The sequence below is a fragment of the Lacerta agilis genome, chromosome 6, assembly GCF_009819535.1.
Source record: "Lacerta agilis isolate rLacAgi1 chromosome 6, rLacAgi1.pri, whole genome shotgun sequence".
Taxonomy (NCBI): domain Eukaryota; kingdom Metazoa; phylum Chordata; class Lepidosauria; order Squamata; family Lacertidae; genus Lacerta; species Lacerta agilis.
Window position 1 is genome coordinate 2,261,504 of NC_046317.1, and position 26,429 is coordinate 2,287,932.

At 43.0% G+C, this 26,429-nt stretch overlaps 1 protein-coding gene and 1 long non-coding RNA gene across 2 annotated transcripts in view; both read left to right on the forward strand.

The window, feature by feature from the left end:
- Window positions 1–1,167: 1,167 nt before the first annotated feature.
- On the forward strand, window positions 1,168–3,261 carry LOC117047950. Its single transcript, XR_004426787.1, has 3 exons — window positions 1,168–1,331; window positions 2,783–2,960; window positions 3,176–3,261. It is a non-coding gene; the product is annotated as an uncharacterized LOC117047950 (long non-coding RNA).
- A 19-nt stretch (window positions 3,262–3,280) lies between these two features.
- PRRC2C (proline rich coiled-coil 2C) overlaps window positions 3,281–26,429 on the forward strand; it is a 64,452-nt gene continuing 41,303 nt past the window's right edge. Inside the window, 15 exon segments of the mRNA XM_033151200.1 lie at window positions 3,281–3,308; window positions 7,131–7,268; window positions 8,600–8,841; window positions 9,223–9,302; window positions 9,852–9,985; window positions 10,076–10,163; window positions 10,428–10,542; window positions 11,525–11,541; window positions 11,941–12,007; window positions 14,069–14,371; window positions 14,373–14,619; window positions 16,939–17,099; window positions 17,970–18,225; window positions 21,949–22,162; window positions 23,379–25,754. Of these exon segments, the coding sequence (XP_033007091.1) occupies window positions 3,296–3,308; window positions 7,131–7,268; window positions 8,600–8,841; window positions 9,223–9,302; window positions 9,852–9,985; window positions 10,076–10,163; window positions 10,428–10,542; window positions 11,525–11,541; window positions 11,941–12,007; window positions 14,069–14,371; window positions 14,373–14,619; window positions 16,939–17,099; window positions 17,970–18,225; window positions 21,949–22,162; window positions 23,379–25,754 (4,451 nt within the window). The 5' untranslated portion in view covers window positions 3,281–3,295.

The window sequence follows — 26,429 nt, forward strand, 5'->3', positions numbered from 1 at the left end:
CGTGCCAGCGGGATACAGCAGAAGCTGCAGCGTGCGCAGCGTGGAGTCCCGAGCCAGCGGATCCAGCCGCAGCGCGCGCCGTGTGGAGCCCCGAGCTAGCGGGATCCAGTCGCAGCGCGCGCTCTGTGAAGCCCCGTGCCAGCGGGATACAGCAGAAGCCGCAGCGCGCGGCCGTGTGGAGCCCCGAGCTAGCAGGATCCAGCCGCAGCGCGCGCTCTGTGAAGCCCCGTGCCAGCGGGATACAGCAGAAGCTGCGCGCGCGCAGCGTGGAGTCCCGAGCCAGCGGGATCCAGCCGCAGCGCGCGCCGTGTGGAGCCCCGAGCTAGCGGGATCCAGTCGCAGCGCGCGCTCTGTGAAGCCCGTGCCAGCGGGATACAGCAGAAGCTGCAGCGCGCGCAGCGGGATCCAGCCGCAGCGCGCGCCGTGTGGAGCCCCGAGCTAGCGGGATCCAGTCGCAGCGCGCGCTCTGTGAAGCCCCGTGCCAGCGGGATACAGCAGAAGCTGCAGCGCGCGCAGCGTGGAGTCCCGAGCCAGCGGGATCCAGCCGCAGCGCGTGCCGTGTGGAGCCCCGAGCCAGCGGGATCCAGCAGTGCTCTGTACGGTAGCAATTTGAATCCTCCTCCTCCTGCCGCGGCTCAGGGCAATCCACGCAGCGCTGCTGGGCACTTTGTCAGCACTTCAGCAACAGCCAGTTCCGGGGGCCGAGCCAGGGCAGGAAGAGGAGGAGGCTTGCCAAGTCAGCGCCCAGCTGCGCCGCGCCCCGAGCATCCGGGAGCCAGCAGGAGGGAGGAGGCGGTGGCCCTGCCGGGTCCGGCGCCCAGCAGGGCCACGTGCCCTGAGCCAGCTGAACCCAGCAGCAGCAATGCTGGCCACGGGCAGGAGAAGGCAAGGCACCCAGAACCATACAGTACTTAATAAAAAATAAGACCACCCCGAAAATAAGCCATAGGCTTATTTTCTTGAGTAAAATAAATATAAGACGGTGTCTTATTTTATGAGAAACACTGTATGTCATGGTGGGGACAGTTGCAGCAGCACCTTTTTTTCTGAATGCCTCTTTTCTCAAATAAGCTATGTCACTTTCACTGGTTAACATGTCTAAAGACATGCTAAAGTGGGGGCTTTGATGTCAAGATCCATATTTATTTATTGTCTAATGGATTTTCCTTTCATTTTGAGGGGTGAGCAGGGAGGCTCTAGCTCAATGAACTGAACTGTCCTGAAAAGTCAGGACAGAACACAAAAGCAACGGATGGAAAAACCAAGTATGGCAACACTTAGTCTGTTTAATACTTATAAAGGAAAGACTCTGGAAACACAGAAAGCTACAGGTATGTAAAATAATATGAGGCTGCTACTGTTTGAGAAATACTCATTGCTGATAAGCTTTGTTTGCATTAATTAAAGTATCTCATCTAAATTTAATAAGCTGTCTATAGTTGGCTACCATTTTGAGTTATATCAATCATGTCCACCCAACATGTGCAAGAGGACTGCTGATTCTCCTCCTCCTCCAGTCCCACCCATGCTCTCCAGATCTTCTCTGGAGGGTCCTGGATACCCTTTGAGGAGGAAGGCAGGATATGAATTTAAACACATAAATCTAGTGTTTACTACTGTTGAGCACACTATTGAGGGAGTCCTATCTTGCATTCTTTCTTTAGGCCTTCTGTGAGGCTGAGATATTTCTCTTTTTGGCAGGCATTTGGCCTGCTAAGTAATATACTTGTTTCAAACTTCCTAGCATTTTCCTTACTTGTTGTCTGCCAATCTCTCATTCTTTATCTATGATTGTTTTGTGCATTTTGAATTTTATTTTTTTTATTAGGCCGTTAACATTTCAAACATAGAACATAGAATTGTAGGAGATGGGAGCAATCCGAAGGGTTATCTCTGTCCAACCACCCTGCATTCAGGAATTACAGCTAAAAGACGGGAATCACATCTAAAATATCAGAAGCCCCACTCCACAGTCTTTCAGAGCAGGGGTCTTCAGTGTGGCTGCCCCCTTTCCTGTGGAACAAAATGAATGCACCATAGAAAAAAAACGAGTTCAGGCCAAAATATAAAACACAGTATGTAGCAAGGCAAGTACAATGAAGTATTCGTCACAATGCAACCGCTATTACAAGGCTACGATACATACATAAAGTGGTACATCCACTACGAGCGGAGAGAAAACATCCTTCAAGCCTGTAGGTAACCAAGTCCCCACACCATGTACAAGTTGAGGCTTCTGCTGTATACTGGCTAGAGCCAGTTCTCTTCGAGAGTGGGATCACCAGGCTTCAGTCCTGATTATTACAGCTGCTCCGTTGCTTTCAATAATTTCTTTTGCTTTTGAGATAAGAAAATACATCATTGATTGCAACTCTGTATTCACTTCCATGTTTTTGGAGTATCCGCTTGTATGTATCGTATGCCTTGTAATAATGGGTACATTGTGACACATACATTCATTGTACTTTGTTTGCTGCATACAGTACTATGTTTTTTATATTTTGGCCTGAACCCTTGTTTTTCTATTGATGCATCCTCTCCTGTGGAACAGCATCCTGGTTGAGATATGAGAGGCACCCATTTTATGGAAACAATGGAAGTCATATTTGTCTCAATAGAAGGAAAGGGTATACGTAGAATAAATACCAAAGCAATCCTAACTTGGGACCTAGGAGCAATGGATTCGCAGATCTTCCAAGTTCAACTTAGAATCATATTCTTTGATAAACCTGTACATTTCTGTGACAGAGTCAGCAGTTCAAAATGTCTTTTCTTGATGCAGTCACAGCACGCCATGGATTACAGAGTCCTTGGAAAAGTTGCCATTTCACGAAGGATGCCCCCTCCTGCTAATCTCCCCAGTCTTAAAGCAGAAAACAAAGGCAATGATCCTAATATAAACATGTGCCTAAGGATGGCACAGGATGGGCTTCTAAACAAGAGCAACATGAGGAAGAAAAGTAAGTTAAAGGTCATACTATAAATTGTCATTAAGAATAGTGGTGCAAAGTTTTGGTGTATGCCACAAGAGCACTTTGGAAGATCCATGGCAAACACTTTACTTAATGATTCAAGAGTCTGAATTCTCTGTCTTCTATAAGTAACATGCTCTCTCAACCCCTGCTAAAACATTTGTGCTAACAGGATTACTTCTTCACATTTCTTATGGTTTCAGACCGCCAGAAGTGCCACAGACACAACCAAAGCCTGCAGTTCCTGCTCCAAGAAGCACCTCCTGTTGCCAAAATCATGGGCCAATACCAAGCAAGGTGGGCAGGGTGATGGGTAAGTGGAGATGGGCCGGCCTAGTTGGGCTAGCAGTTCCGCTTTGCATTGCCATCTTAGGACAGTTGGTCTGAAATTTTTTTGATGGCAGCCAAAATTGATACCATTGTAGGAAACATTATTTTTGGCTGTACTGTACTTTCATCAAGGAAACCTCATGTCTCTTGCAGTTTATTTTATGAGAAATATAGATCACTTGATAGAAAAGTGAGTAATGATATTATATCGTAAAACATTTTAGAGGAAAATTGCTTTCTGACAAAACAAGCCCTAGATGTCTAGTTTTCCCCAAAAGTTTAAATCTTCTGTATCCACTCTCTCACTGTCCCCCCCTCTCTGTGTGTGTTTGTAGTTTGTAGTTTAAATTAATAGCTTTGAAGGTTGATGTGGTATGATTCATGTCAGCGCTCTCTCAGAAGATACTGATAGGCTTCTTCTGGGCCTTTCTACTGGGCTTTCATTAAGGATTCTCATTCCAGTCTGGTAAACATCCTCTGCCTCCTGCATTTTGTCTTCTCCTATTAGACTCTCATTTCAGTTTCCAGAAGCCCCACTTTTGATCAGCCTAGTCGTTGTAGGTTGTTGCACACCAGAGTCTACCATCTTCACTCCCATCTGCAGTACATTCTGAGTATTCTTCTCCGAAAAAGAAAGGGGAAGTAGCCTGTTTCTCAAGAGCCCCGGCACCTTGCTTACCTGGCTTTGAAAAGACAGGGCTGGAACGAGGGCACCAAATTTTGGCTTTGCTCCCCACCCCTTGTGACAGTGCAGTGTGGGTGCCCGTGCGTTCCATGGTGAAGGTACTCTTGTTGCCACACTTAATGTGAAAAGTTGGGCTACCCTGAGTTAAGGTATAGCAAATGTAGGTTTGTGATCTTCAATTTGTCCTTTTGTTTAGAACATAAGAAGGATCTTGCGGAATAGAACAAGGCCCATCAGTAACCAGCAGGCACTACATGGTCCTACATGAACATTAGCTGGTGACCTGCTTTGTACAGTGTTTCTATACTCAGCCCATCCTTGATCTGTTGCTTGGATTACCCAGCTGCTTATGATTGGGTTTCCTGTTTAAAGTGTGCCTGCAACTCTTTCCCACTTAGTGAGAAAATGAAGTAGTTATTTTTGCATGGCTTATTTTTGTACATCCTTTCAACACTCTTGGTGGCATTTCTCTGACAAGGCATCTAACCCACCCCTATTTATTTGGCCCTTTTTACCCAACATCTCTTAGATATCATTTTGGCCATTAATTTTTAAATAAAATACAAATCTAATAATCATAAAAGAAAACAGTTTAACATAAGGGGGTTTTATGTATTAATGTGTTTTGGATGCTTCCAAATTACATTATGAAACCCATCCTGGCTTTTATGTACAAATGCTAGTCGGCAGTTTTCGTTGTGTGAAAAGGGTATCGAAGGTGCATGTGTAAAAAATCTATTTAGAATATTTTTCTCCCTACATCTGACCCTCCCGATGCTTCTGGACTGCAGCTCCCATTATCCCTGACCATTGGCCATGTTGCTTGAGCTTGAAAGGAGTTGGAGTACATGGTCATATTGCTGTGTAGAAAACATAAGGAGTACCAGGCCACCCCCACTCCAAGGAGCTGACTAAGGCTCGCAGTACTATCTGTTATCTACTCAGATAATATATGGTCTGTTGTTTTTGATGGGATTTACTGCTAGGTAAGAATGCAATCTCTACCCACTTACTTGGAATTGAGCCCCATTGAACTCGGGCATATTTCATCATTGGCAATCATAGCCAATGAGTGTCTGCCTAGGTAGGGCCTGAGAAAGACCCCTATCTGAAACCTCTGATAGCTGACAGTACTGAGTGCTAGATGGATGCAGTGGTGTGGACTTTGTATAAGACAGCTTCTATCTTTTCTGGTTTCCAGCATGGTTTAAGGACTGCTAAAATACACTTGTAAATAGGCTAGTTAAAAAAGTGGTACACAGGGAGAACATTAAGGACTAATTTCATTTTGTATTTATATGTAAAAGTTGGAGATTTTTTAATGCACGTTCAGTATAATCTACAGAATGACAAGTGGATTGCCTACTCTTAATTTTTTAGAGTGTGCTCTTGTGTATCAGGAATTCACACAGTCCTGCTTCCTCACATTTCTAGAACTTTTTACATTGATATTTTGATAAAGTAAGTATAATAATTATATGAATACAGTCGTAGCTTGGTTTTTGAATGGCTTGGCTCCTGAACGCTGCAAACTTGGAAGTAAGTATTCCGGTTATTGGACATTTTTTGGAAGCCGAACTTCTGACGTGGCTTCCACTTGACTGCAGGAAGCTCCTTCAGCCAATTGGAAGCCGCACGTTGGTTTTTGAACGGTTCTGGGAGTTGAACAGACTCCTGGAATGGATTAAGTTCAACAACCAAGGTACAACTGTATATTATTTTAAGACAAGTTTCCCTAAATTTCCCTAAATTTCCAAAAGTAGTTAAAAACAAGTACTGCTCTAATTGGAAGTCTGTCTAGCTATTTTGTATTGGACATTTTAATAAAGCAAAGAGGCTTTTGCAGTTTTCTTTGAAATGTTACTTTAACAAATAAAGTTTGTTTGTTAGTAAAGGAACCTTGTTAGTTTTGCCTGGTGCTATTTTTCTAGAAAAAGAGGTGCCGGAATTCACCATGAACACCTCCTTCATTCTCTTAGAATGGCAATTGTGCCCACCTGAGAGGTGCCAGAACTGAGTTCTGACAAGTTCCAGTGAAAAAAGCCCTGGTTTTGCTCCTGAGGAGATGCAAAAGATCCTTGGTTCAATTCCTGTCATCTTTCGGTAGAGCTGGAGAAGACTGTCTGAAACTCTGAGGGAAATGATACTACGCTAAATGGATTGGCGGTCCAGCCGTGTAATATAGCTTCTATGGTTTCAGTACTGAAAATACATTAGAAGAAAGAAGGCAAATTATTTATTTCCATTTGACGACTAGTTGCTTCACATCTGTGGAAAGCAGAGATTTTTCATTTAGTATCACTAAGAGCACCGTCTAAATCCCTGGCCATCAGCGGTGGAGCTTGATGGAGTAGTGTGACCGCCGCCACCACCACATCCACAGCACTGTTGCCTGTGCTGACCAGGGCAGAAATTGGGGGCATGGAGAATAGGCCCCTTCACTTTTCCTGCTCACGAGCTAATGCAGAAAAGAGGCCTCATTCAGGCCTGTCCCCATCATTTGACAGCAGCAAGGCCAGCACAAGATCCAGTGGATCCTGTGACCACCCAACCCAATAATGCTCCATGCAAGTGGTCCTCTCACGAGCACCGGTGGTATCTTCTGCCCAGTCACCATCTAGGCAGGCACATTGAGTTGTTCCTCACCAGCAGAGCTGGACTGGGCAGGACACTTCTGCTTCATTCAAAGCCTCTCCAGCATGGCAGATTGAGGGTTTAGATTGCTCTGTTGTACAATTGTTAATATTATCACAGAAGAACCAAAAACTATCTTCTGGCCTCATTTATGTAGTGTGTTCTTAAAGCAGGTTTCTAGGCTATGTTCAAATAAGCCTCTGGTTATGTTAAAGCTAGTGATCACAAATCACCGCCATTTTAGTTCTGGAAAACTTTTCAGTAAGTAAGATATTCATATACTATATATTTAAACAGAGCGGGCTACTCATTGCTCCTTGGTATAGCTTCTTACCATAAGGAAGGCAGTTGATCCAGTAGTGGTACTTAAAGTACCAGAATCTCTTATGGAAGAAGTATTTCTTATTCGAAATTGGAGAGTAAAATATAAAGCTTATGACGTTCCACATTGCAGATTTGGATTTTCTGAACTGTTAATTACTGACTTGCATTTTTTACAACTATCTCAGGTCCTGGAGTTCAAATAAATAGCTATTTCCAGCAAGAGTTTCCTAGTCTGCAGGCAGCTGGTGATCAGGAGAAGACAAGTAAAGAGAAGGATGCAGCTGAAGAGCCTTATGGTCCTGGGCCCAGTTTACGACCACAAAGTAAGTATTCATAAAATGTAATAATAGTTTTGAATACAGTTTTATTTAGTTTTTGGCCCATGTTACTATTCTTCAAGTAATATGCAAATGAATGCTACCAGCGCTTGAAGAAACACTTGTTCACGTAGACATTTGCTTGATCTCTTGACCCGAGTCTCCTGTTTTAACCATTTTATTTTAAAGGGATATTTTAGCTATGGTGTATTTAAATTATGACACATTTTAATAATGTGTTATTAGTTTTTTATATTTCGCACAACACCTGAAAGTATAATTTGGCATTAAGCAGTATATTCATTAATAACGAAGTGCTAATTTGTGCTTTGATAGACTAGAAGTTCTTGACATGTTTAGAGTTCATGTTTTGCTCTGTTTAGCATAATCAGTCACCTAAAGTTTAGTTACAAATTGATATTTGCCCAAATTAAATATTAGTCATTGAGGCTGACAACAAGCACAGACTCAGATGCACTAGCTTCCTCCTCTGCATCAGATGTGATTGCAAAAAAAGCATTTTTCCCCAGTTTTATATACAAACCGAGCTCAGTAGTTTGCCCTGCTTCTAAAAAGAACTTATAAAAATTCTGACATAGTTTGCATTCATGGTAGTTGAGATCAGGGACGGGGAACTTGTGGCTCTCTGGATGTTGCTAGACAACAACTTCTATCCTTGACCATTTGGCCATGTTGGCCAGGGCTGATGCGAGTTTGAGTCCAACAGCACCTGCAAGGCCACTAGTTCCTCATTCAAACCTACCAGCAAATGATGACTGCTGCTTGTCTACAGTCATTTTGCACCTGATCTGTTATCCAGGCTGTAGGTTCATTGGCCTTTAGAAATGGGGCAAGTGGTGTAACTGGAATGTCAATTAATACATCTTGCCAACCATAATTAGCACAAACTACAGTTTGCAAACCCACTTCAAAATGTGGCTTGTGATTGGGTTTTGCCAGACTGTTGCATATTATGCTTGACCAGTTCAAACACTGCATTAAACTATAGTTCAGCTTCTTTAACCACTGTTTAGTATAGTGTCTTAATTGAGCCAGTGCTAGGCCTATTTAAAACAACAACTGCTGAATGTTCTCAGTCATAGAGAGCTTGAATTGATCAAGTTAAACAATTTCTGTGGCTAAAAGTGGACTGTTTGGAATTCTTGGTGGTGTCACAGCTCAAGTAGGTTGAGATGACAGTTTTGTCACTGAAGGTCCTTTTGGGGGGTAGGGGTGGATGAAGCTGGTGAGAAATATACCAAGCACTTTATGCACAACAAAAAATAAATGATGTTCAGAAATCTGTTTAGGATATAACCTCCCCTATCCCATTGTAGATGTTGCTAGCTGGCGAGAAGGTGGAGGCAGGAATCTGAACTCTCCAAATTCTCCAACTGATCAAGAAGCAAAACCTGTTGCTCAAGAAGACGGTAATGTGCCTGGACCAGTAGAACAGAGTGATGGCTCCAAGGTACCAGAGAAGAGGGATATAAGGATAGCACTGCCACCTGCTCCCAAGCTTAATGGTCAGCAACAGCCTGGGATCATATCTCAGTACAGAGCAATGATACCACCCTATGTAAGTCATGTCCATCAATTTCTTGTAGACTTCTTTCTCTTGCAGGTCCTGAAGATCAAAGGAAAGTGGAATTGCTAAGCTGAATGAAGTATTTGTGGGTTTTGCAGCTATGCTGTTTATATTCCTGTTGCTGTTAATTGCTATCTGAGAGAGTCATTTTCCCCTAGCAAGGGATGTGATTGAGAAACCATAGAGCACTAAGGGACTTGCCAAAAGACACACACCTAAATAACTGTATAAAGTTGTCAATTTAAGAGTTTGTTAATTTTAGGTAGACTTCAGTTTTTATTTCTGGTATATAAACTCTCACTTTCCAATTTATGATTTTGGCATTTAATTAAAAGACAATGTTTACATATCTGGTGTTTTTCCCCCCCTTAGATGTTTAACCAGTACCCTAAATTGGCATATCCTCAAATGCCAGGTCCCAGCAGGTTCCCTGCTCCATCTGAGGCTACCAGGTAAAAATACCAATTACATGCATTATTTGATTACTGCTCTTAAAACTTTCTGATATCACAACTATATTTGTACAATGCATATATAGTCTTTAACATAATTTTAAAACCATGATTAATTTAAACTTTAAAGAGGATGCAACAATACAAAGCATAAAATTACTAAAGCCAGTGATGCATAGTCCAATGTTAGTCAGCAAAACATCAGTAGGCAACCTACAGGTACATGTTTTTGCACAGTTTTCCCTTATTCATAACATTGGACCTTGTACCGTTGATATTTTTGTATAGCCTTTTAAACTCTGTTGTCTATTAATGATACATATTGTTGTGTGTCTTTGGTATATATTAAATTGTCTCTGTATTCTTTCAGCAGCAAACATTGGATTCTGGCATCTAGTGATTTAAAATAGTTCCCTTTGTTAATTAAACTTGCTGTTTGTAAACAAGTATCTACTTTTTTCAATATAGAGCTTAAACAAGTCTCTTTAGTAACTTAACTATGAAATACTGATATATAACCCTCTATGATAGATTGCTTTCTTTTTCTAGAGGACCAAGGGGTAGAGGGCCCTCTTCATGGAGCTCAGAAACTGTAGAACGCCCAGCCATCCTAAGTGCTAATGAGCTCAAAGAACTTGACAAGTTTGATAATTTGGATGCTGAAGCTGATGAAGGCTGGGCTGGTAAGAACATTAATACCAGTGAACATTTAACTGCTTGCATGTAGAAAAAGCGTTTTTGCAGTGCTGAGCTACTATTCTTTATTATTCTAGGAGCCCAGAGTGAGGTAGATTATACTGAACAGTTGAACTTCAGTGATGACGACGAACAAGGAAATAACCAGAAAGAACAGTTTAACAGGTGATTTATAACACACACACACACACACACAAATATATATTCATGTTTAGAAACATGAAATAATGATCTAGTATTTGTACCACATGTGTAAAATGCACGCGAGAGACAGAGTTATGTAGTAGCTAGAGTGTTGGATGTGGGAAACGCAGCTATAAATCATAACTTGAAAAGATTAACATAATCTTCATAATTAGCATACAAATCATGATTGATGTAAAAAGGGTGGTATGCAAAATATGACCTTTTATGATCCCCTTCATGCAGTAATGAACCTACAAAAGATGTGGAGAAGAAAGATTCAGAAGAACATAAATCATCTGCTCCTTTGCAGTCAGTTGGTTCCAAAGTGCCATACAGTAAAAGCAACTACTTTGAGCAGGTACTGTATTTTTTATATAATCACTTTTCTCTCCTGATGTATAAGTTACAATTTGGGTGTGCATCACCCAGATACTATTGTGATAGAGCTAGTTAAGTGCTGGTATGCCTCTCCAACCAGTGTTAATGAAATGAAAGTGTAAATGAAGTAATGAAACATGCTTTGGAGGGGAATTTACATAAAATGAGGGTGTGGGGTTTTTTTGTTTCTGTTTTTTACAATTACTCTTATCGTAGCTTCCCTTCTGACTCAGCTGCATTTTACATCCCAACAAGTTACAGCCTCTCTTTTTGAAGTAACCACTTGGTGTATTGAATTGGTTAGTTCCTTTTAAACCTGTCATTAAGTGGGGATGGAATCCAACAGAAGTCAAAAGAGCTCGTCTCATTCCATTTGGAACATTCTGCATATACCTGATCTGCCATATATGTGATTGTTGACAAAAGAAAGGGTTTTTTGGATGATCTGAAAAAAGACTTTCTTTCTGAGATAGCAAACCTGTGTCTATGTGTTCATGAATTGACTCATACAGATTGAAAGATTCTTTCTAAATAGAATTGGCGGTATTTAACTTTCTGTGCAGCTAAGTGTTCCTGCAAAAGTCAGGTACCTAGTCTCTGTGCTGACATGGAAACTGACTGGAGATTGCATGTCCCACATAGGTACAGTCTTATGTTGGCAGTGAGAGGTTTGAGGCCATTGCAACCTGAAGCCTTTAGCACATTTGAACTCCATTATCAGAGACACTGAACAGATTTATGGTTTGACTGATTTAAGAGTGTTTGATTCTGTTGCTGGATATTTTGGGGATTTTAGTGTTGGCATAGAATGATGAATCCTAACTCAGGACCCCTGGCCTTGGGGATGAAGTGAATGAAGCCAGTGCTGGATCCAAAGCCTTGCCAGCTTCTGTTGGCCAGGACAGGAGGGTGACATTTTGTTCTGGTTTGCGTATTGTTATGCTGCATCATGTTGCTGGCAGCAGAAAGGCCTGATCAAGTCCCTGGCCTGTCACTGGCCCGTTTAGGATCTAGCAGCTCCCTGGCTGACACTATTCCACCCCCTCAAAACAACCCTTCTTGGGTGTTGTGCCAGCCACTGCCAGTGGGACATGGCGGTGGTAACTCCCAAACGTGCCATACCTTCATGACCCAGAGTGCCTTCAATGCCAGCAGCACTGGACAAAAGGACACCTCCGCCCTACGTTATTTCCTTTCAGGAGCATGAAGGTGTGTGTGTTAAGAATGATTCCTAAGTGAGTAATTACATTTGTGTACATCATGTTGATTACATCCAACTCAGAAGGGAACTAGTAAAAGGATTAAATCACACCCATTCAATTGGTTCACAAGAATATTTACAGGTTGTGCTTTTTAATCCAATAGGAACGCAGTCTAGACACCAGCCCAGTCTTAGAGTGCTTGAGAGGGGCAGTTCTGGGCTTCAGCCAAAATCTGTTCTTCAGGTATGAGCAAAATTCACCTCTGGGCCCAACTGTCAATCCTTAACTTTCTCTCTTTAATTTTTTAGTAAAATGGTAAGACTGTGCTTTGCATAGTAGTCATGCGTGCAGGCACTTGTAATACATGGAAAGACAGCTGATTTTTTTCATTACATTTGTTTATTTTTTCCCTTTAAATGACTTTGTAGAATTCAAAGAGGCCTTTGGATGTGTAGCAATGCATGTCCAGGGAGTGATTTCACCCTTCTATCGACAGTCCCCACATCACATCAAATGCTGCTCCAAGGGCCCTCCCTGATCCTTGGCAGTGCCATGGTAAGGCAGAGGAGGTATCTGCTCTGTATGGGAGGCAATAAATCCCTGGAGCCTATGCACAATCTTCTGGATCCCAGCTACAATACTTTGCAGTAAATTACTTTCAGTTGAGAGACTAAAACAGGCTATCGTCTCCACTCCTTACAATCCACATTTTTAAAATGTAGTAATTCCTTAAAATACAGCACAGGGAATTGAACTGTGGTCTGCAAACTTCATCCAGGTGGCCCACAGCATGTCTTTGAAGAGCATGTAACACATTTAATTCTGTGGAATTCAAATTGTGATACAGGTGACTCAGCTTACACTTGAGTTACATTCCGGGGATAACACTTAAACCAAAATGACGTATGGTCAAAACACATTAGGTTCAGTGGGCGGGTGTGATTACCAAAGTCTTTCCCCCCAAAGGCTCACCCCCTTTCCATCTCCTTAAAAATCTTAAAAAAGAAATTTTGACAAATGCATAAAGCTGAATGCACAAAAGTTATATGTGCACAAGTTGCAAGTAACGTGCAATTAAAATACCTATAAGCAGTGTTAGAATCTCAAATATATAAACTAATCGCTGGATCGCAGCTTAAACCTAGGTTATGGATGCCACAACGGAATGTCTGGGAGCCTTTTCCCCCAATGAAATTTAGTAGTGGTAGTATTCATTTCATTTCTATACTGCTTTATATTTTAATGAAAAAATCTCAAAGCTTTTGCAACACATTAAAACATCAAATTAAACAATACAGAATAAAACAAATTCAAACTTCAAGGAAAATATTTCAGATTCTTCTCCAATTGACATTTTGCTTCCCCTTATTTATTTACCTACTTAATTTATATACTTGCCCCATAGCAGAAGTACTGTAGGGAGCCAGTAGTGTGGTATTGAACCTTGGAGGACAGGGTCACATCCCTACTCAGCCATGAAGCTCACTGGATGTCTAGGGCCAGGCACAGCCTCTTACCTATGTCACAGGGTCATTGTAGGGATTAACTGAGGGAGGAGGTGGGGCCATGTACTCCTTGGCGAAGAAGTTGGGGTATAAATGCAATAATAGATTCTGCTTAGCTTCTTAAGGGCCCACCAGATGGGGATGTCATTCACCACCCGGCATCCAGAGATTTCGCGCATGGTTGCAGTGGGAACTTCTAACACTGCATATAAGAATAAAATAAGCAATATATAGTTAAAAACCCTGCAGCACCCAGCACAGTGCGTTACCATTGCGACAACAGGCAGAAAAATAATTAAGTGGTCTTCCAATACCCTTTGCAATTTTCCAAGTGGTCCATGGGTGGGATGAGTTTGGAAACCACTGCTGGCAAATATTTATTGCAGCTTTTTCTTTATTCTTTGCTTGTCAGTTTACAACGAATTGAAAAGATGTTTTTAGAGTAGTATATGTTTGCAGTGCCCTTAGCCCTAACATTATTCTCTGTTAAGATAAAGTTGTCTTCCTCCTTACAACTTTTAATTGAGGCCCATTCTTCTGCACAGCTGCCCAACTGGGGGGAAATGAATAGAACTCAAGGATTTCTAGCAGAATTGCACATTTCTATTTTGCATTGCTTGTGATCAGCACTTCACTAACCTAACTTTAGTGTGAGACCTTCTGACAGTTCATAGATTGAAGACTCCTGTTTCAGAGTTGCTAAAAGAACCATAGAATCACTTTGTATATACACTTCTGTAGTGGGTCTAAAACTGCCTTTGTTTGAGACTTTTGCACTTTTTTATTTCAAAAAACATAGCATCCACTTCCAGATCGCTTGGCAGGGCCAGGAAAGCAAGGTCCTTTTCCTCCTAGGCCAGCACCAGATGAGGATGAGATTTGGAAACAGAGGCGAAGACAGCAAGCAGAAGTATCTGCAGCTGTAGAACGAGCCCGTAAAAGGCGAGAGGAAGAGGAGCGAAGAATGGAAGAGCAAAGAAAAGCAGCATGTGCTGAAAAGCTGAAACGGTTAAATGAGAAATTTGGCTGTGTAACAAAACCACCCCGAGAAGACCCACTGAAAGAAAAAGAAAAGGAGAAGGAGAAGGAAAAGGAGAAGGAAAGGATACTGATAAAGAGAGGGAAAAAGTAGTGAAAAGGAAAAAGACACAGTCATAGAAAAGGAAAGGGAAGAAAAAGAAAAGAAAACCAAGAGAGGGAAAAGGAAGCAGAGAAGGAAATGGAAAAAGTGGAGAGGAAGAAGCAGAAGAGAACCAAAAGCTGAAGTGTCTGAACCTCAAGAGCCAATCACTCCATCTGTTACAGTTGAGAAGCCACAAGAAAGTGAAAGCAGCAGTAAAGAGGAGAAAGGTTTGTACCAGTCATTTTGTTTATTTAAAGTAAGCAACCTAATTATTCCACTGCCTAAGAACTGTACAGTGGTACCTCAGGTTACAAACACTTTGGGTTACAGACTCAGTAGTACCACAGGTTAAGAACTTTACCTCAGGATGAGAACAGAAATCGTGCAGCGGCAGCGGGAGGCCCCATTAGCTAAAGTGGTACCTCGGGTTAAGAACCGGACCTCCGGAACAAATTAGTTCATAACCAGAGGTACCACTGTACTACTGTAAATTGTTTCAGAATGCCTCATGGGAAGCAATTCATAAATGAGATAAATAGCAACTGCATTCAGCGTTTTGTAAACTAAGGGGCACGGGTGGTGCTGTGGGTTAAACCACTGAGCCTAGGGCTTGCCGATCAGAAGGTTGGCGGTTCGAATCCCCGTGATGGGGTGAGCTCCCATTGCTTGGTCCCTGCTCCTGCCAACCTAGCAGTTTGAAAGCATGTCAAAGTGCAAGTAGATAAATAGGTACCATTCCGGCGGGAAGGTAAACAGCGTTTCCGTGCGCTTCTCTGGTTCGCCAGAAGCGGCTTAGTCATGCTGGCCACATGACCCGGAAGCTGTATGCCAGCTCCCTCGGCCAGTAAAGCGAGATGAGTGCCACAACCCTAGAGTCTTCCGCGACGACCTAATGGTCAGGGGTCCCTTTACCTTTACCTTAAACTAAGGCTAGAAGACAAAGCTTACTTGGTTGTGATTACATGTGCCTAGATCAGTGGTTTTCAACCAGTGTGTTGGGGCACCCTGTGGCGCCTTGAATTATGGTCAGGGGTGCTGCGGGCAACGCTGGCCTCTGTCCCTCTTTCCTTCCCTCCCTCCCTCTCAAGTCTCTGCCTCCTAAAGCCTTGCACAGCTGTTTGTTGCAGCGGCCCTGGCTACAAGCTCTCCAGGTGAATGGTGCTGCTGGTGCTGGGCCAGGAGGTGGTGGTTGCCAGGAGCTGAGTCGGCCTTGGAGTAAGCAAGCCAGTGGGCAAGGGAGCCCAGCCAACCAGTCCCTTGCTGTTGAGAATGGACAAACAGTGGGAGTCTGGGCAGGTAGGCACTGCGCTCGCCTTCTGGTGCTTGCTGTGTGCAAGGCCTGTCTGGGAGCTGAGTGCCTAGTGCTGATAGGGAGCCTTTCCACATGAGGCCTGGCAGCACCCACTGCTGCTTCCCAAGCTAAGGTGCTGGTCTCATGTTCACCTTGGGCCACTAAGGCTGGGGGCATCCTCTCTTTGGGGCAGGGTGGTGCAGCTCAGAGACCAGGAGCAGCAGCGGCGACTGCCTGGAGGACTCTCAAGGAGAGGAGAGAGGAAAGGAGGCTGCGGGAACACTCCACGAGAGAGGGTGTTCGAAAATGGGCAAGAGGCTGCCAGCTCTGCAGACAAGGGGTGACATAACTGGGCTCCTGAACCCCACAGGGGTGCCGCAGAAATAATGTAGTTGGTCAAGGAAGCCGTGAACTCAAAAAAGGTTGAAAACCTATGGCCTAGATTATAAAGTAGTATTTGTAATATCTAAAATAATAAGTCATCTGACAGAAAATTCATAAAGTGGGTTTAAAACAAATCATCCTGATGAATGCTCGCAAGGTCAGGAGCAGGATGCTTTTACAAGTTTTGTCTAATCCATTTTGAATAGTACAGTATGTGCCACAGTCCAGATAAATATGTATATTAAAAGCATTGCTTCAATCCTGCATGCATTAAAGTTAATGGGGTTTTAGTTGCATAACTGTCACCAGGATTGAAGCCAATGTACACAGCAGAAGATTTCGTGGACATTTTCAATGCAGCAGCTGCAACAGCTAAAAAAGCAAGCTGTCACTTATATTTATTAACAGGGTGCTTAATTTGCAATGGGAGCTGCTTCAGTGAGAGCTTCCAAAAAGCGTCTAAAAACACACAGTTTAAATCTGCACATCTATTCCAGATTTATGGAGATGGAATTCTTGTTTAAGGTGAGATTTCTGAACCGGTTGTAGATCAGGACCATAATAGGTAATGGCCTCTTTATTACAAGGTGTCCTGAACTGTGGTCTGTGCACTTTCCATAGCTTGCATACCTATTTCCACAGGGTGTGCTTTCAAGATAACATTTTCTTACCTGTGCCACATTTGTGTAGTTTCTGCCCCTCCTATTCCCCTGTTTCAGCATTGCTTTATCATGATGTCCAATAAGTCTTTTTAAAAAAAAAACCACCTACATTAATATTTAAGATAATTGGAGTGGTTTTTGAGTTTGAACTTCTCATCCATGGTGCTAATGTTCCTTTCTTTTCTCTTGCATTCCCCACCCCTGGACAGTGTCTCAAGCTATTTCCAGCACTCAAGAAAGCAATCATAGTGAAAGAGAAAGTTCTCATGAAAGCGAGACTGATTCTGGTGCTCAGCCTCGTCCTGCTATTTCTTCTGGCTATTCAAAACAGTTTCAGAAATCATTGCCACCAAGGTTTCAGAGACAACAGGTAAAAGGATAGCACTTTGAGATTAATATGTATAGTTATCATTAAATTGTGGGAGATGACATTAGGGGTTGGTTTGGTGTTTTCTCCTTGCTTTTATTTATTTATGTATTTATTTTTCATTTCTGCACTGTGAACTGTGAGATCATCAAATGAAGGACGGTATACAAAATTAATTTATTAATAGTATAAATGTGCATCTCAGGGTGCATAATCATAAAGCTGTTTTTTTTTTGGGGGGGGGAGTTGTGATTTGTGGTTAAGGGGAGACACCAGACAAGTAACTAAACTTTACTGTAAGATGTGGGGTAACATGCAGTAGTTGGCAAGTAATAACTTCCCTTATTCATAAGTGTTTTGTAACCTTTGCTGTTATTCAATGATCTGTCAGCCATAGCTTGCCATCTATCATACTTAAGATTTGCAAATGTTACCATACTGGAACTAAGCATTCAAATTACTGTGCCAGATGATTCAACTGTCTGTCCACTATGTTCCTCAGTGCTAAGAAAAGCTTGTCTTCCCCATCCCAAGTTTTTCCAATAATAGTCCTCCTTGTTTCCTTCTTTTTGTCCTCAGCGACCTAGTACAGTCATAACACTTCCAGATGCTAATTCCTCCTGTCCTTATTATTAACCATGGCTAAGGTTTATGTCTATTGCCTTGACCTTATCTAGTAAACATTAGCCTCATAATCAGAGCTTGAAGCTTAAGGGCATTATGTCTGTACCAAAATTATTGGGTTCAATAGGAATTGGAGCATAGCCAAAAAGCTCTGAAATCAGGTGCCTAAAACATTTTTAGGGGAAAAACTTGTTTAAAAGCAGTTTGCTATAGCTTATCAAAAATTCCATATTTTTTCTTGCTTTATAGGAGCAGATGAAACAGCAGCAGTGGCAGCAGCAACAGCAGCAAGGGGTCCTACCGCAGTCTACACCTTCTCAGCCTTCTGCTGGCCCTGTTCCCCCACCACCACCACCACATAGACCGCTCTATCAACCCATGCAGCCACATCCCCCACATTTGGCTTCTATGGGCTTTGATCCACGGTGGCTCATGATGCAATCTTACGTGGATCCACGAATGATGTCCGGAAGGCCTGCTATGGATATGCCACCCATGCATCCAGGTACAAATCTCACCTACACTAAAGGTGTTTAGTTCGCTCCCAGTTTCTTCCTTGACACAATTCAGAGTGCTGCTGTAGAGTTCTAAAGCCCTAAATGGTTTGGGACCAAGGTCCCTAATGTTTTGCCTACTCTAATATGAACTGGTATGGCAATTGAGATCCTCCTTTGATTGGCTCATTTTAGACTGATTGCTACTGGAGAAGTCGCTTCTGTATTTGCACCTGGCTAGTGGAACTCCTTCTTAAAAGAGATGCATCTTAAACCTTTGTTATATCCTAGAAAAACCTGTTCTGTTTGTGTGGAATTATGGTAGTCTAATTTTGGCGACTTAATTTATTGTAGTATGTGGTGTGTTTCACTACATTTGGCTGCCCAGTTTATTTCGTAGATGTTTACTGACTGCTAAATTAGAGAGTTGCTGCTTTTATGTATTGTTGTTGTTTACAAAAGGGGTGGTTTATGTCTGTTTGCTGTTTTCCCAGTGGTCCAAACATATTTTCTTCTATGACTACATGATGGCTGATCTCTAGGGATACCTCCTACCTCCCTAAAGTCTTTTCTCCTGCCTTTACTGTGGTACCCCGCAAGACGAATGCCTCGCACAACGGAAAACTCGCAAAACGAAAGGGTTTTGCGAGTTTTTAGTTGACTCGCGAGACGAATTCGTCTATGGCTCTTTTTCGCAAGACGAATTCGTCTGGCGAGGTACCACTGTAAGCCGGCACCGGAGCCACGCCACGCCGCGTTTTAAAGCTGCAGCGAGCAAACAGCAGCGCTGCTGTTCGCTCGCTGCAGCCTTAAAACGCGGCGCGGCTCCGGTGCCGGTCGGAAGGGGCCCCCAGACTTTTTTCCCCATAGGAACGCATTAATTAAATTTTAATGCGTTCCTATGGGAAACGGTGCCTTGCAAGACGAAATTTCCGCAAGACGAAAAGTCTTGCGGAACGAATTAATTTTGTCTTGTGAGGCACCACTGTATAGTGAATGAGTTCCAAGTCTGCACTGTTCTGCTGATTTTAATCTGATTTGTGCAAGGTTCCTCTTTGCAGGCAAGGGAGAGAAAGAAGACAGCAGTAATGAACACTGTTCTTTTCAGGCTGAGATTATTCCTGGCCCAGAGTTCTTAGGCTTATGAGCACGCCTCACAGCTGCGTTTCATTCCCCTTCCCCTTTGCAAATAATTCAATGGAGGCAGGAGGGGTGGATAAGTGCATTTAGGCTTGCCTTTACTACCTTTGTTCAGGCTCATTGAGCTCTTCAATGCAGGGTGTGGGTCCCAGTCCTGCTACCTTTTTTCATCTGATCTTTTCCCCCTCTTGGGATTTCTGCATGTTTATTTCTCCTCCAAGTCAGTTGAACCCATTCTTTGAAGGGCATATAGGATTAAGTGTGGGCAAAGTCCTGTTGTACATTCCTTTGAAATATTTTTTCGGTAATGCACAGTGGAATCCTGCCACCTGACCTGTTCTTGGGATGATTAAGATACAGTGGTACCTTGGTAGACGAACACCTTAGTTGTTGAAAAAAATCGGCTCCCAAACCCAGAAGTGAGTGTTATGGTTTGCAAATGTTTTTTGGAAGTCGAACGTCCGATGCGATTTCCGATTGAGTGCGGGAAGCTCCTGCAGCCAATTGGAAGCCACAGCTTGATTTTTGAACTGTTTCTTTTGAATGGACTCCCAGAATGGATTAAATTTGAGAAGCAAGGTACCACTGTAATTCCAGAGGCTTCTTCCTGTTCCCAACCCCTCTCAGTGGGCTTAAGGCACTTTATTGGGGTTAGCCGCCCTGAGCCCGGTTTTTGCCTGGGAAGGGCAGGGTATAAATATTATTATTATTATTATTATTATTATTATTATTATTATTATTATTATTATTATTACTACTACTACTACTACTACTACTACTACTACTACTACTATCCAGCTTAGGAAAGCTCTCTAGAAACTCCATTGTCCGTGGGCACAGTCTATTAAGAAAATTACTATGTAAGTTTTGGTTGTGATGGCATAGTTGTTGTTCATTTCAGAGGAGTCTGGCTAAGATAGCTCTTCTTTGACAGACGACAGAAAGCTGCAGGTGCTATTTTTGTTTTTTAAGCTCTGTTATAAATAGGAAATTGCATCAGTAATTAGTAACATTACTAAACATTACATTAAATGCTACCAGTTGTACTCCATTACCTTTAGGCCTTTTCTTTCCACAGAACATATTCAAAAGTCAGGATGTGCCACGGTGAAGAGGGGAGGGATCTTAAGATGCTTTCAAAGTGTGCTGCTATATTTTTAATGGGCAAGCAGGAAGGTTCTAGCCTTTGTAGAGGTTTGTGCTAGGCAACAGATTCTAGGCACAGGTCACATACCTTTAGTTATGGTTCAGGTTAATGGGAGGAATTCCAACAGTGTGCTGTTACGATCATTCTGTCCCTGCAAGCATCACTGCTTGCCAGATGGTACCGTGTCCTCTCCTCTCTCCCACATGCTGTTCTATAGATTCTCCTGATCAAAACCAATTCGAGGGGGGTGCTGGGGGGAGGAGAGCAGGAAGCCTCATTGCATTAGTGCGACTCATGCTTGCTTCCCAATGGCATAACTGAGTAGTTGAATCAGTCCACAATAAGTAAAGCTAGATTAGGCTCCAGCAGAGCAAGCTAAGACAAATCAGGGTAGTTCAAAAAGGCAAACAAACAAACAAACAAAGCAGGCGAGTGGCTCCAAGGCTGGAAATCAGGGTTGACAGCAACCAGCAAACCCAAACTGAACTTTTAAGTAAGACTAGCTTCCTCTTGGCAGCTAACCCCACACCCAGTTAGTGAAGCCTCTACTCGAAGCCTCTTTTAGGAGCTGTAGGGGGGGGGTGCGGGCAGGATTCCTCTAAGCTGGAGTCTGAGGAAGGCAGTGCGACCTCTTCAGACTAGAGAGATACTGAAGGGTGGTTCTGAGGGCAAAGCTACTTCCATGTCCAATATGTTGTCTGTGTCCACAGCCTCCTCCCTTGCTGATGGGGAGTCAAAGCTTTTGTCATAACAGGCCTAGGCTGTTGCCAAATTCTCCCTGCCTCAAGATTTTGTGGTGCAGAGGATGGCATGATTGCAGTAGATAGAAAGGAGCATGAGAAGGTTCATCACTGTGGACTTTCCTCATAGAAATCCCATTCCCCTTAGCCTACCAAATAGCTGTTTGGTGGGGTGAGGAAAGCGCAATTACGTTGAGCAGGGTGGCATGTAGGGAGACTCAATTATACTCCCCCCATGTATATGCTACCCAGATCAAGATGATCTTACAAATGGAATTTTTAAATTTAGAAGCTGTTAATCTTTTCTTCATGAAGTACTGTGATGTATGCTGGTGAGTGTGTCACAGTACTTCATGAAGAAAACTTTACAAGCCTCAGAAAAGTCACTCCACAACAAAATTTCTTTGTGAGAGGAAAATTGTCCATTAACAGCTTCTAAATTTAAAAATTCCATTTGTAAGATCATCTTGATGTGTAGGGTTCTGACACTGTGACGAGTGCTAGAGTGCACGGAAACACCATTCACCTTCCCACAGCAGCGGTATGCTTTCAAACTGCTAGGTTGGCAGAAGCTGGGACAGAGCAATGGGAGCTCACATTGTCACATAGATTTGAACCACTGACCTTCCAATCAGCAAGCCCATACCTTTCAGTTACTTTTTTGAGCTGTATGGTTTAACTTCTTAATTTCATTATCTCCATTATAGGAATAATACCTCCTAAGCCACTTCTAAGAAGGGACCAGATGGAAGGGGCAGGAACTGCTGCAGACACTTTCGATCATGTTACTCGATCAGCAAGGGAGCATGCTATTCCTCTGCCAGAACCGCGCATGGTGTGGGGGTCAGAACCATATCCTCATGCAGAGCCTCAGCAGACTAGCAATCCCCCCAAAATCCTAGAAGACACTGAAGATCTAAGGTAAGCTTTGGAATTCTCTTAACTGTATTCTGTTTGTCTTTTTCTGCATTATGCCATTGCATCTTGTGCATTTCAAGCATAAGCCCTCACAGTTCACATAGCATAGAACAGGCCTAGGGAATCTCTGGCTAAGTTAGATCCATCTAGGGTTCTAATTTGGTCCACCAGGTTGTTTTCCCCCAAACCACTTCCTGTTGCCTAATACCAGACATATGGGATGCCAGTTGTATATAGGTAAGGATGCAGCTGCAAAGGAACAATTATGAGCTTAAAATGGGCTCCCACTTGCTCTTTTTCAAGGATAGCTCACTGATAAGGAATCTCACTGGGATGTGTTGCACTAGGGAGTTCTTGATGGGTGCACCTGAGTGGTCTGAAGCTGAAAGCAAGACCTTTGAATGTTTGGTGTTCACAGTGCAAAGGACTCACTTTCAGTGGGGGCTTTTGACGTTGTTACCTGATGTCAGCTGTCAAAGTGGTCTTTGGGGGAGGTTGGGATCTGGCCAGCAGACAAAGCTTGTGATAAATGTGATAGTCCAAGTGTGTTGAGCATAAAATCCAATAGCCAATTGCAAGGGGCAACACTGTTGTTTGCAAATAACAAATGCCTTGCTTCAAGTTGTAAGACTACCCGGTATATTAGGGACACATTTGGGGGCACAAAAGATATTTCTCAAATAGGTAGTTTGTGTTCTCTCTAGGGATTCATTAATTCGCAGTATGCAAGGTTGGACTCTGAACATAATCTTTGTAACTGCTCTGGTTTTGTACACTTTCAAATATGAAGGCATACAGTGAGCTGATTTTTTTCAATGGTAGACCCTAGGTAATACAGCTAGAACATTCAGTATACCTCATATATTTTATTGAATGTGAAGTGACCAGACAAAATGATTCCTCCTAGTTGGCTGCTTCTGGGGTTTGTTAGTGCAGTTGGGACACACACACACACACACACACACACACACACACACACAATTGGCATGGCCAATTGTCAGGACAGGGTGGAGAGAGTTGTAATCCAGCAACATCTGGAGGGCCGAGATCCCCCACCACAAGTTCATTGGCTAAAATACTCTCCAGAAATGATTTTCTGTCTCTTGTGAACATTGTATGAGCTAATCCTACAGGCAGTTATCATGCATTCTTTTTAATATGTTTAATATATAGAGACTTTGATATGCCTTCAGCTTCAATTGTGGCTTCCTTCTTTTAGGCCTGAGGCACTTCTGGATCAAGAACACATAACTGTTCAAGAGGTTTATGCAGCAGAACAGATTCATTTGGACTCTCAGACAAAGGTTGAGTTCTTCAAAGAACCCAGTGAAATGAGTATACAGAAGACTTCAGCCAGGTCTTTAGAAGATGCTCAGCCTCACCAAACTGACACACCTGCTCCTGTGCTGAGTTTTGAAGTAAATGCAGAAAATGTCTCCCAAATCTCCAAGGAAGAAAAAATACTTGTAGAAGAGAGCAATACTTCCCTGAAGATCATTTCTCATGGGTCAAGCCATTCTCTGAAATCTGAAGACCAAGCAAATGATACACAAGCAAATGTTTCCAAAGTCAGCAGCAGACACATTGAGCCAAAAGAACCAATTCTTGAAAGAATAGATAGTAAACTGAAAAAAGAAGTGTTTGTAACTAATAGGCTGTCTGAAGGGCCAAAGCCTGAAAAACCCTTTAAGCCTAAATCTGAAACTAGGTGGGGTCCAAGACCAGGTTATGGGAGAAGAGAGGAAGGTAGTGATAGGCCAGTGAGAAGGTCTGGTCCTATTAAAAAGCCTATCCTTCGAGATATGAAAGAAGAGCGTGAGCAAAGAGAAGAGCGTGAACAAAAGAAGGAAAGAGAAGGAGAAAAACTGACAAATGAGAGAGCTAGCAAGATTGAGAAAAAGGAACAGTCTCAGGTTCCACCTCCCAGGCTAGAACCAGAGAAGACCACCACAGGTGGTAAAAAGGCATTGCAAAGCACACCACAAGCTTCAGACTGCGCAGATGCTCCTGTGCCGTCCACAGTTACACCTGCTGCTGTGCAGCAGCCTCTCATTGTCCAGCAGCCTGCAGTCATACCACCAGTGTCTCAGCAGCCACCTGCAGTGCAGACATCTCCACCCATAGCTCCACAGCTGCCTAGTCCACAAATTACTGTTGAGCTTCCATCCCTTACTATCCAGCAGCTACCAGTTCAGCAGCCTGTCAGCACAACAAAGGAAGAAAAGCAGCCAGAGAAAGTAATCAACAAAGAACGAACTGTAGAGAGACCTCGTATGGAAACTAGACCTGTGAAAAGAGAACCTGGTTTGCCTCCCAGAACATACTGGAAAGAAGCTAGGGATAGGGACTGGTTCCCAGACCAAGGATACAGAGGCAGAGGACGTGGAGAATATTATTCTAGAGGTCGAAGCTACAGAGGTTCTTATGGAGGCAGGGGTCGAGGTGGGAGAGGCCACAATAGAGACTATCCACATTACAGAGACACTAAGCCTCGAGTGGAGCATGTGCCTTCTGGTCCTCTTAGGCAGCGAGAAGAGAGTGAAACCCGTAGTGAGAGCTCCGATTTTGAAGTAGTTCCAAAACGGCGAAGACAGAGAGGCTCAGAAACTGACTCTGACAGTGAAGTGCATGAAAGTGCAAGTGACACCCTTCTTTCAGACAAGGACAGCTTAAGCAAAGGCAGACACCCAAAGAGAGAAGAAAAGACAGATGTCAAAAAGCCTGCAAAAGCAGCATTGTCTTATAAACCTGAACATAATATCCGAGGGGACAATAGGGTTTTAGACAAAACTTACGGGAGGGAAGATGAGAAACCCAAACCAGGTTTTCTTCCTAAAGGAGAACCCTCTAGACGTGGCAGGGGGGGCATGTTCAGACGTGGGGGTAGAGATCCAGTTGGCCGCCCACCTCGGCCGTCTACTCTTAGGAAACCAGGATACAGAGAGAATCAGTGGAACCCGAGGCAGATGGAACCCCCCAAACTTGAAGATGGAGAGCCCCCACAAAGGCATGACCATTATGGTTCTATATCGCTGGATAAAAGGCCACCTGCAAAGTTTGAGAGAAAATTTGATCCAACTCGGGAAAGGCCTCGTAGGCAAAGACCCGCACGACCTCCCAGGCAAGATAAGCCACCACGCTTTAGGCGTCTAAAAGAGAGAGAGGCAGCCTCAAAAATAAGTGAAGCCACAACCAGCTCATCATCAAGTGCTGCAATGAGTAGCGCAGTTAATGAACAGCCAAGCGCTACTTTGGAGGTGTCGGGAAGTAAGACACCAGACTTGTCCAATCAGAACTCCTCAGACCAAGCAAATGAAGAGTGGGAAACCGCTTCAGAAAGTAGTGATTTCAATGAGAGGCGTGAGAGGGATGAAAAAAAAATAGCAGATGTTACAGCACAGGTAGCTGTTAAGACTGGGGAAAGCACACTAGCCCCCAAAAGGGAAATAGCCAAGAGAAGTTTTTCCAGTCAGAGGCCTGGGATCGATCGGCAAAATCGTCGTGGAAATAGTGGACCACCCAAATCTGGACGGAACTTCTCTGGGCCAAGAAATGAAAGGAGAAGTGGCCCTCCAACAAGAACTGGGAAACGGGGGTAAGTATGTTTGCCACTGGAAGATTGTTGCAGAAATTTCATTCAATTACTGAGTTCACTGGAAACTTAAAAACAGATTCAATTAACCAAATTGGTTTAAAGAGCTATGACCATTCAGTGGGTAGTTGTTTGAGTTAACTAGCTTTTATAAGTGGTATCTAATGATTGCAAAATAAATGGAAAATTCAGGTGATAATTATGGATGGAGACAGAAAGCTGTGAAGAACAAAACCACCATCCAGCAATGATGCTTGCCCCAAATTATTCTTGTCTCTGGCACCTGTAATCCCAACTGCTTTTTACCTTTTGAAAGTTTATTTCCTCGTTACAAGTTGTGGAATTGAGTCACTTACTCTTTTGTGTTAAAGTCTGGTGAAGAAGTATAATTTTCTGCACCAGTTCCGGGAGTTTTCCTTAATAAAACAGAATCTCTTTAGCTAACCAAGTATGGGTTCTGAGCCCAAGAACCTTGATCAGTCCTTGTAGCTCAGTGTAAGCAAAGGAAAAACAAATCTGTGGGTCATATCCAATTAAATTATACTCGGATTCGACTCACTTAAATTAATAGTTCTAAATTATTCATAAGTCAAATTATTCAGAATAGGACTAGCATTGCTTACAACCCTGAAACAGCAACTCCTCCAGTAGGTGTTTGAAACATCTACAAATTTGCCT